Genomic DNA, 11,138 nt, shown 5'->3' on the forward strand with positions numbered 1-11,138 from the left:
TATGGGTTTTCATCAGTTCGTCTCTAACATTTTCCCATACAGAGAAAGGTTGGAAAATTACTGCTGACAAGGTCAGAGGTAAAACGTGGTTGGTGGGAAAGTGAACGTGGTACCGCTCAACCTATTTTCGCATGAGCAAATCTACACCTGCATGTTTGCTTGTACTAAAATGCAGTTCACAAATATTTTCTAGGAGTACGATTCTTTGATCTACTTCCGTACATTCTTAATTTATGAAAGCCGTAAATCTTCACTAATGCTGGGACATATACCATGGGTGCACTTTTGAGACTTTCTTTAAGAATTGGGTCCCTATTTAGGCCTTGCATTAACCAGGAACTTTTTTTTTATTAACCCCTTTGGTGCTCATGATGAGCTCAGCTCGTTATGAGGCACAGTGCTCGTGTGCTCATGACGAGCTGAGCTCGTCATGACCACACCCATTACTATTATGGTCCAGCACAGCAGGGGTATATCTTAAGCAGCCAAGGTGTTAAAATTCTATCGCTCTATCTCGGTCTACTGGCTGGCTTCACTGAGAGTGACAGCATTATGCTCTTTCACAAGGAGCATATTGGCACTCAAAGAAGTTTTGTTAAGTGCCAAGAATTACTTTAGCAATGTGTGGTTTTTGAGACCAAAAATATTTTCGCTTTTACCAATGTTTGTTATAACGATCAGGGCCCGGTAGCTCCCACAACAATAAAGTTTAACGAAAACCATGTCAAAACAAGACAGTCCACCAATGTCATACTTAGTGGCTTTCAAAGTAAACACAAGGAGATGATGGACGGAGAGCTGAAACTTTTCAGACACTCACCCCCAGTCACAGATCTGGGTTGAATTCATCATCATTCTTTAGCTCACTTCGCCACCCCAGTTCAGACACAGCTATATGCAAATCAGTCTTGACCCTGAGCCTCATGGGAACAGTCAAGCTGAACTGCTAAGCCAGGTCTTCCCTGGGCCGGAAACAAGCATCCTGGGACTGGTTTCGGTCTAACAGCCCTCATCAGCCATGCTAGCTTGAATACAGTGGCATAGTGAGCATGGGACCCACGTCTGGGCATACCCTGCCAACTTAGGACGAACAAAGCAAACACAAGGAGCTGATGGATGGAGCGCTGAAACTTTTCAGACACTCACCCCCAGGCAAACAAGCAGATATTAACGGAGACTGACTTTTTAACTAACGGAAACTCTACAACACACTTCCACAGAATAATGTTGGCTCAATCTCTGACATTCAGATTTTATAAATATGTGAAAAACAGATAACAAGCGCTGCCCTGACCGCCTGAGCTCTTGTAAACTGCCAATGTTCACGTAGTAAGAATGCATTTTTGAAATGCACAAAAGCATGAGATTAACAATGTGACCTTCTTAAATATTATTTGAAATCATAATGTTTAACCTATAGCATCTTATAGATGATACAGACAGTATACAACTCCGAGAATTCATATGTGTTCTGTTTTCTTCTTTACTTTTGTTTCCCATTTAGAAAGAACAGGTACTCTTGACCTGACAAAAAGTGGGGAAACAAAAACCCACTTCACACTGTTGCACAAATAGCAACAGTACGAGTCTACTGGTCCTGAAGAAAGCCCCTTACACCTGGTTGGGCATAATGGGGCTAAAACATGTTGACCTCACATATGGACTACACTAGTGCGTAAAGATTAGTAACACGATCTACAGACACACACTTTTCCCATCTCCATACAATAAACGACTTCACGATAATTAAGATGTAGAAAAATGTTAACCTCACTTCATTTTTGAGCACTTAACTTTTTTCTTCCCTTTTGGTCTCTGGACTCTACTGTAGTACCAGTGGGCCTACCTCCTGGTGGAGGTGAGCATACCAAAAATAACCCTATGATGATGCTGTCACATTACGAATAGGCGGAGAACCAAGCTATACTACCTGTCCACCTACGTACAAATATGATGGTTCTTATGAAAGGTACCAACCATCCATGACCCTGGTCACAAAGGTACAAGTGGTCCATTCCCTATTGATATTTCTATAATGAAGTATGCCACATTATGTACAAGAAAACAACGGTTCCTGTGGATAATAAGGATAATATTAATAGGAAAAGGCTCAATGGCAATAACCTCAGTGCCAACGAAAGCGGCACATGGAAGCAGACCGAAGCGGCTCTTACAGAACCCCGAACAGGCAGAATCACATCGCCGATCCGGGCACATCAGCCCACTGTGACTTAATCACGTCAAGGGTACATTAACACGGCTACGGCTGTAGTGTGTTTGTATAGGAGCATCCGCCCAACAATCCTCTCACGTATGCCTTGCCTCACATTGAGAACCCGGCTAGGTAGTCATGTGAGTCACTTAATTATTTCACTTTCACAGTGGCACACTTTCACCAAGGCTACGCTAACAAATTACAGATGTCACAGTTATCCAAGTCCTAATGAGACCCACATCCAAACAAGGGGTCGAAACAAAGTCGACAAGCTTAAAAGAACGAGCCACTATTCAACATGTATTATTGTGTACTGGTGCTGTTAAACATGTGTATATAAATGGTTGTTCATTATAATTTTGGAAACCTTGTATATAATAGACCACGTTAATACTCACATTTAGGTTCCATTTCACAAGGGGACAAAATGCACAATTATTTCTTTGTTTACAAATGTCTATACAAACTGTGAATTTGGTTATAAATCAACCCTTGTATGTGAGTGGTTCCTTGTCCTTTGATATTATAGCACCTTACAAAAATATTGCCATTGAGCTTTTTCCTATTAATATTATCCTTATTAGCCAAAGGAACCGTTGTTTTCTTTATAAAACTACTACCCTGGCTCCTCCGTGAGTAGGGTTTCCCTTGTTTTTGTCCCACATTATGTACAAGAGGCCCCCTCATCCAAATATATAACGACCGAATGTATCGGAGGCCCCTGGGTATATACGTTTAGGATAGGGAAAGAACACCCCCTCCTACAGTGAAGCACTCACTGCGCATGCGAGTGATTAACTTCTCCACTTCTCTCAATGTGCTAGTTGAGGGATCATTTATACAAATGGTCTAGTGACCAACCATGCACTGCTTTATGGACAAAGCCTAGGAGTTAGAAATTAGCTGGTTTATTTTTTTTAACTGGGGGATGTTGGTGGGGTAGTAGCGCAGATGAGATTATATTGCTTCAGACCAAGCAATAGAGGCCCAGCACGTGATGGAGCTGTTGGAGTCTGGACATGCATTTGCTAGGGTGGCCTGTGCAAAGGCTGCTGCGACAGTCAATATGGGAGCTCACCAAGTATGATGGCAAACTTTCTAGATGATGTTATGGAAGGGTACCTCTTAGAGGACACAGATGGAGTTAGTCAACTCGAGAAAAGGAGTTTGCCACAATCTTTACGTCAATAAAACATAGGTAGTACCAGTTAAGGTATTATGTTAAAACGAATTACCACAACCTGGACACAAAGCAAAATCTCAGGACACTGGCAGTGCCGATAGCAGGTTTCAAGGGGATTTTGGGGAACAACAACGATATTGGTGGCATAAAGGTGACCTGCAGGGCACCGCAGAGCTTGCCACGGTCAATGTAGGGAGGGATTAAAGTGATAGGGCAGTTTTAATCGGGGTGTAGACAAAACTAGGGCTTGGCAGTGCTGGGAAACTATGAGTAAGTAGCGTATCGGACATTTTTGAGGCGCTGACGTTGTTATGATCGCAGTTCTAAGATTTTGGATGCAGGGTTGAAATCTAAGCAGTGTTGAACGGGGTCTGCAAAGTTGGTGACAGAGCTGGAGCGTGGCTGTCGGTACTTTGGAGGTTACTGCAAAGTGTAACTCACCGATGATCTTCTCGCGACTGGACAGTGGTAGCTGAACCGTCCGCTTTCCGAGGCTGCGGCGGGTTCTTCGGGGGCATGATGAGCGGTGGATGCACCCAGTATCCGGTGCTCCCCAGCTGAGGTAGTCTACTTCCCGCTACCGCAAGTCCTAGACACAAGGCAGTCACGTGACCAGTGCTCACCCATTGGGACACAACGTGGACCGTCACCGCCTGGTAAGCCCCGCCTCTCGTGGATCCGATTGGAAGGCGCGGTGAGCGGCGCTGTGATTCGTCCTCGACTGAGTGAGAGGGAGAGAAGAACAACAGAAGTGGAAGGGGTAGTGGTTACAGTTTGTACTGTTCTACACATTTCTCTCTAGTTGTATCTGCCGTTTGGTGAGGGTTCTGAGTGATGTGGAACGCTGTTCCGTTACAAATATAAACGTTCTGCCTGTCTTTTGTAATAAGCAATATTGGAAATTGATCAGTTCAGTGGCGCAGTTTTCTTTACTTTCTCTTTATGTAGGATGAGCTCCTTTTCAGAAAATTTTAAGAGAAGTGAAGGTATCTGCAGGGGATGTGGCCTAGAGTAGTGGTTCACCATTTTTTTTAGAACCACGACCCACCTTTTTGAACGACATACGTTCGCAACCTACCTACCTTTAATGAAAATTAAATGGGGTACTTTTTTAATGTAACTAAATCATTGTGTGGTAGCTCAGTGTAGTTCACAGATAGCCAGTGGTCAAAGTGGGCGGGATCGGCAAAGCACAGTGTGCCCCTACTTTTTTAATTTAATAGAATTCGTTCCCCTACTTTCTAGGTTGAGCCTAGCGGCAGCACGCATGCAGTGCTCGCTCTGAGAGGCATGCTGTAGTAGGGAATGCTGTGGAAGCCTCGTCCTCTCTCCGCCCATATTTGTCATTAGCTGTGTGTCATTGTCCTTCCTAAATGCTGGCTTCTGATTGGTAAATAGGCTTTTTAGTCCCTCCTTTGTACCGCCTTGGCTCCCTTTGTTACCCCCCCAAAAGGACTTGACCTTTTACTGGTCATGCTACACAGTCTGCTTTTTCATGGCTAAGAACACCATATTGTTTATTTTTTTTTATTTGTAGCACGGTCCGCTTTCACTTTAGCAACCGTGCTTGTTCATTTATTTAATTAATTTGCCTGCATCGGAGCTCTTTGTTTAGTTTCCTTTTAAACCGGCGCTCTCCACCGTCGTGGGCCTTTTAGGCTCTAATAAATAAATAAACCCAGTAGAGCACCCACTTGCCACCAGCAGCAGTCTGCTATGGGCCGCGGTGACCTCAGCCCCGGTTTCCAAGCTCGGGCGGACAATACTGGGCAATTCAGTGTGGCAGCGGGCCTCCTGCTCCCGGGGGCTGGGGTCAGGGCCCTTCTGGTATTGTCTTGCCACACCAGAATATATGTATTTTATCCGCCCTCGTCTGCTGATATTTCGGTAGGAAAATAGTTTGTAAAATGTGTACTGAAGTGGTCTTGTAAGGATATAAGCAATGGACATTGAAATGGATCCCTTTTGGGTCCTGTAGTCATGTCCTTAACTTTTCAGGCAAAAACACTCATTGATTTCTGAATAATGAGTGTAAAAGCGTTAAGGTAACCATGTTGTTCCTGCTTACAACTGGAGAAGCTGGGATTCTTTTCTCGATTTTTCTTACCAAATTCCAGAATCCCAGATAATGCCGATTGAAACTTTTTCCCTGTCATAGAAGCGTGGAGGGAAGATCTTTTGTTACAACTTTAAACAATGTAACCAGCCAAATTCAATTTGTATTCAAGGACCACTGACTACCAAAGAAATGTAAAAGATTTATTACATAGCCAAAAATAATTGGATGTACAAGCATCTCAGTAAAAGATTCAAGAAGTAAACGGGAACTAATACATTCATGATCCTACGCAAGAGTCTCAGACGACTCTAAATGAAAAGCAAAATCAATTCAAGAATCATCAGGCAAAGGATGAAACTCCCAACCTGAGTCCGGGATTGCATTACAGAAAGGAAAAGAGTCTGTCCCTATACTGTCTTTGGAGTGACATCCCTACTTAGCATTTCACCAAGGCAAGAATAAAGGTGTCAGCAATGATGACTTCCTAAGAAGTACACCCACTTTCCCTTCTCAATCCTCAGTTCGAGAACTCGCTCTCAGGTCCTCCTTCCTACACCCTACTCTGCCTGAAGTGCACACTCTCTGCCTCTACACTCTCCTGAAGCCCACTAAAATCTAATCTGCCTCCACCCTCGGGTGCTGTCTCTAATACAAAATCCCAAAACAGTTGACACGCCTTTGGGTCCACCTCAGGAACGCCCCAGGCACACCCCTCTGGCAGGTATGGATCTTCATATTTTTCCAGGATGGCTCCTCTCCACCAAGCGTCCGTTAGAGTGTCCTTGGGTCCCAGGCACCTTCGCCGCTAAATGTTGCACTCCCAAATTCCTTGGCATCTCCTCTGCGCTCGCTCCTACTATCCTAACTTCCAAACAATGGCTCCCTCTACGTAACGAGGCCCATGGCCTTGCACCTGCGAGCTGGAATATGTGAGAAGAACCCTTTGCAACAGTCGAAGTTACAATTCAACATTTGCTGAGAACAGCCTTTCCCAAGAATACAGATTATTTCTTCAGCCAAAGCTAAGCCAAGGAAAAAATACCGTTAGGCCTCTACCAGCCTTTAACACACCTCAGGCCTTGCATATTCTAATTGCATTTCTATTATAACATGAGTATACATTCATTAGTTAAACTCTAATTTTGTTGTCAGTACAAGCTGCACTTCTTCACATTAAACCCATGTTAAATCACTCATTAATAAGCATCTTTATTCTTCACTAAGGCACTTCATTGTTAACGCGTCATTTCACATAAGGTTACATTTTCTACGTTTAGGCAAACATTCAGCATGATTAAAGCATTACTTTGTCTATGGTTAATAAAGCACTCCACTACATATTGCACTGATCCCCGGCCCAAACGTTACATTTCCTAAACTACATTAGTAAAATCCTCTAAATGTGTGGGTGCTGACTACGGATGAAATATAATGCACCCCTACAATTTCAGAATAACATGGCACTCTCTCAGTTCCCCCCTCCGATGACCTGTGTCATCATACACTACACCATCCCTGAGGTTAAGAACTCGTTCACAGAGAACTGGTAGCCATCTTCGACCTCTTGAGCATCTCCATGTTTTTCAAATTTTGATACTGACTGTCCTGCAGTCTCTCCATGCGCCTCTCCTGCATTCTCATTGACCTTTCAAGCCTGTTCGGCTTGTACCACTTGTAGGCTCTCACCAGACCCCACAATCCAATCACACAACAGATCACTATGATGATTGGTTTTAGAATGTAACCAAGAATTCCCTTACCAAGGTTAGCAAACCAACTTCCAACCTGGCCAAATCCCTTGCCAACCTTTTCCCACACAGTTTCTTCTGTCAAATCTTCAATCTCATAATGAATTGCAGTAATGTTACTTATATACTTCTTCAGATCCTTGCTATTATCAGGTATATAAGTACAGCATTCTTGGACCTTCAAAAGTTTACAGACTCCTCCCTCTTTCGCTAGAAGAACGTCTAAAGCAAGACGGTTTTGTAAAACCATAGTCCTTATCGACAATATCTCTCCCTCAACCAATACTAAAGACTTGGCAGTACTCATAGATAACTTATCCACAACCGTCGCCAACCTTCTGATCTTCACGTCATTCAGGATCACTCCTAAGTTCGGTATTACTGCTCCAAACACATCGACTATCCCTAGCCACACTTGCACCACACTTTGCTCTCCTCTGTATCGGACAACAGGCACGTCAAATTATGACGATGAGCGTATGCTGTGTCCAGCCCTTGGGTCGGAATAAAATACGTCCCAAGCCTGTCCTCAGGCTTATAATAATCGTACTTATTCAAATGCTTGTATGCGGGCACTTCAGGAAGGACCGCATCATAATTCGAAAAGAAATATTTAAAATGTTCTTGCTCATAAAAAATTCTAAGCAGCAAACTACATGAAATTCCATACGTTAATGGAAGGTGATGTTATCTAATACCCTCATCTACTGAAGCAGGCAACTGCATACACACATAACAATATTTTGCATCCATATCATCTATATATTCATACAACAATTTTGCATATGCATTAAGCTTGAAATTGCCTTTAGACAGATCTGCATGTAATCTCCGATTCTCCTCTAGCAGCAAAGCTTTTCTGTCTCCTATCTCAACCTCTTTCATGCTAGGAGTGGTAGGTGTGGGTGTTCCCTCAACCTCCACTGCCTGCTCATGTGGTGCCAAATATGTAACTAAAACTACTAAAATAATGAAAAATATCACTACTCCCACTAGTGTGCCTACCATGCACCTAAGTCTACGCCCGTCCGCGCCTGGACCGCGCCCAGCGCCAGACCCCCTGCCCCTCGCGCTGCCCATCCCCCCCGCATTACCTACGATGCCGCCACCCTCCTAGCCCTTAACCCCGGCCGCGCCCCCAACTGCGTCCAAGCCGCCCCTGGCCAAACCCATGGACCTTTCTCCTGCTTCTCCTGCAAATTCAGCGGCACCTTCCACATCTCCGCTACGACCACACCTCAGCTCCCCGACCCCAATCACCTACAATGCATCCTTCTCAACACACGATCAGTCCACAGACACGCCATTGACCTATGGAATCTACTAGACACCATCTCTCCTGACGTCGCCTTCCTAACTGAAACATGGATGAATGCTTCCTCCGCACCAGACATCACCATTGCCATCCCTGAAGACTATAAGATCACTCGCAAAGACTGTACCAGCCACACAGGAGGAGGAATCGCTATCGTCCATAAGAAATCTATCCGCATCTGAACCAGCTCTGACGCCAACCTCGCCAACTCCGAACACCTTCACTTCCAGATCCACATCGACCCCAAAACCACACTCAGAGGCACCCTCCTCTACAGACCACCAGGACCCCGCGCAAAATTCAGTGAAGACATCACGGACTTCATCTCTCCACACGCACTCCCCTCCAAAGACTATATCCTTCTGGGAGACCTCAACTTCCACCTTGAAAAGATCAACGACCACAACACCGCCACCCTCGTGGACAACCTCGCCAACCTCGGACTTAAACAACTAGTCACCTCCCCCACCCACATCGCAGGTCACACACTCGACCCCATCTTCACATCCAGCAATCATGTCTCCTTCAGCCACACTACGGATCTTCTCTGGACTGACCACAGCTGCGTTCACTTCACCTACAACAAACCGAAATCCATCAACCACCCCCAACCTACCCTGCAAAGAAACTGGAACAAAATCACCACGGACCAAATCTCCGCATCGCTCCTTCGAAATTCCCCAGCCCTCTCTTCTAACGCTAACGAAGCCGCCGCCAACCTCACCCTATGGTTATCCAACACCGCCGACACCTTAGCTCCACTGAAAAAACGTCAAAGCAAACCTGGCAGCAAGAAAGCCTCATGGTTCAACGATAATCTCAAGAAGTCCAAGGAACTCTGCCGCTCCCTTGAAAAGGCCTGGAAAAAAGACCCAACCACCAGCACCAAGGAAGCCTTCAAAAGCGCCACCCGCACTCACCACCAACTGATCCGAAAAGCCAAGAAAACAGCACTCAAGGATCGACTTGACAACAACGCCCACAACAGCAAGGAACTTTTCAACATCGTCAAGGAATTTTCCAATCCCTCAGCCAACTCCAACGACATCACCCCTTCTCAAACCCTCTGCGACTCCCTAGCCTCTTTTTTCCACAACAAGACTGCAGACATCCACAACAGCTTTGACAACCAACCCGGAAACCAACCCACCCTACCATCTGCTGACCATCTTCCTCTGCATGGGACGATTCCTGGTGGCCGGAAGCCCTCGGAAAAGCACCCATCCCGACTGACCACGCACGGAACCTTGGCGTCATCCTGGATTCTTCACTCTCAATGAACAGACAAGTCAACGCCGTGTCTTCATCCTGCTTCAACATTCTTCGCATGCTCAGAAAAACATTTCGCTGGATCCCCTCCGAAACAAGGAAAACAGTCACCCACGCTCTGGTCACGAGCCGACTAGACTACGGAAACACCCTCTACGCGGGGACTACCGCAAAACTCCAGAAGAAACTCCAACGAATCCAAAACGCCTCAGCCAGGCTCATATTAGACATCCCACGCAACGAACACATCTCTGGTCACCTTAAAGACCTCCACTGGCTACCCGTAAATAAGAGGATCACTTTCCGACTGCTTACCCACGCACACAAATCACTCTACGACATCGGACCAGATTGCCTCAACGCACGACTGTCCTTCTACACCCCCCCCCGCCAACTACGTTCTTCCAGCCAAGCCCTCGCCACTGTACCTCGCATCAACAAGACCACCATGGGAGGCAGATCCTTTTCATACCTGGCTGCTAAAACATGGAACTCACTCCCCGCTTACCTTCGCCTCACCCAGAACCACTTAGCGTTCAGAAAACAACTTAAAACGTGGATATTTGACAAGTAATCCTCCCCCCCTTCCTAAGCGCCTTGAAACCCTCTGGGTATGTAGTGCGCTATACAAATTTTATGACTTGACTTGACTTGACTGGTTTGGGTTTCCAGCCTCCATGGTCTCAAGACTATTATAAGTTCGTCGTTTAGCAACAGCACACAGAGTCTCTTTTCTTCTTCGACTGCTTGAAGCTCAAACCACCTCTTGGAAGCTGAAAGTCCCCTTCTCGATTTCAGTTCTTTATTTACAGTGAGCAACAGACAACCCTAACACTTCTCCGTCCTCTATGAGAAGTCCCTAAATTTCTTCTTCTTCCACTCGGACCTAGGTTATTTACAGCAAGTATTTACAACAAAGTCTTTAGTCAATAATCAATGATCAAATCAGCTCCAACTGCTTCTAACACATATTCCAAAAGTTCAAGACGAAGAACAATCGATTCATGAGATGGTATCTCAGGGCCAAACGTAGGGAAAACAATCTACTTAGAATCAGGTGACGTATTCCACTCAGTATCGGGGGATTCAGAACTGTGATTGTCAGTACACCTTCGATCTCAAATCCTGGTACCAACAACAGCACATCCAACTTGACGTTAGGACTGGTACTGATCACTGTCACTGCCCTCACCCTCCCCGATCTCAATACACGTGGCATCAGTCACAAGATAGGTCCACTCAGGAGTTGCGTACCTCCGGCAAGGCACCCTCGTCCGACTTGACCTCCTTGGACCTCCTCGGGTCTCTTCAAATGTTTCTCCTTCCGACTCAGACCCTTCAGACACGGG

The 11,138-nt window shown here is 45.5% G+C and overlaps 1 protein-coding gene across 1 annotated transcript in view; it reads right to left on the reverse strand.

Annotated features, from left to right (window-relative positions):
- RB1 (RB transcriptional corepressor 1) overlaps positions 1–4,013 on the reverse strand; it is a 1,321,361-nt gene extending 1,317,348 nt beyond the window's left edge. Inside the window, exon 1 of the mRNA XM_086934987.1 lies at positions 3,840–4,013. Within this exon, the coding sequence (XP_086791113.1) occupies positions 3,840–3,916 (77 nt within the window). The 5' untranslated portion in view covers positions 3,917–4,013. The remainder of the gene's footprint in view (positions 1–3,839) is intronic.
- Positions 4,014–11,138: the final 7,125 nt, after the last annotated feature.

This window comes from Lissotriton vulgaris, chromosome 8 (genome assembly GCF_964263255.1).
Source record: "Lissotriton vulgaris chromosome 8, aLisVul1.2, whole genome shotgun sequence".
NCBI classification, from domain to species: Eukaryota; Metazoa; Chordata; class Amphibia; order Caudata; family Salamandridae; genus Lissotriton; species Lissotriton vulgaris.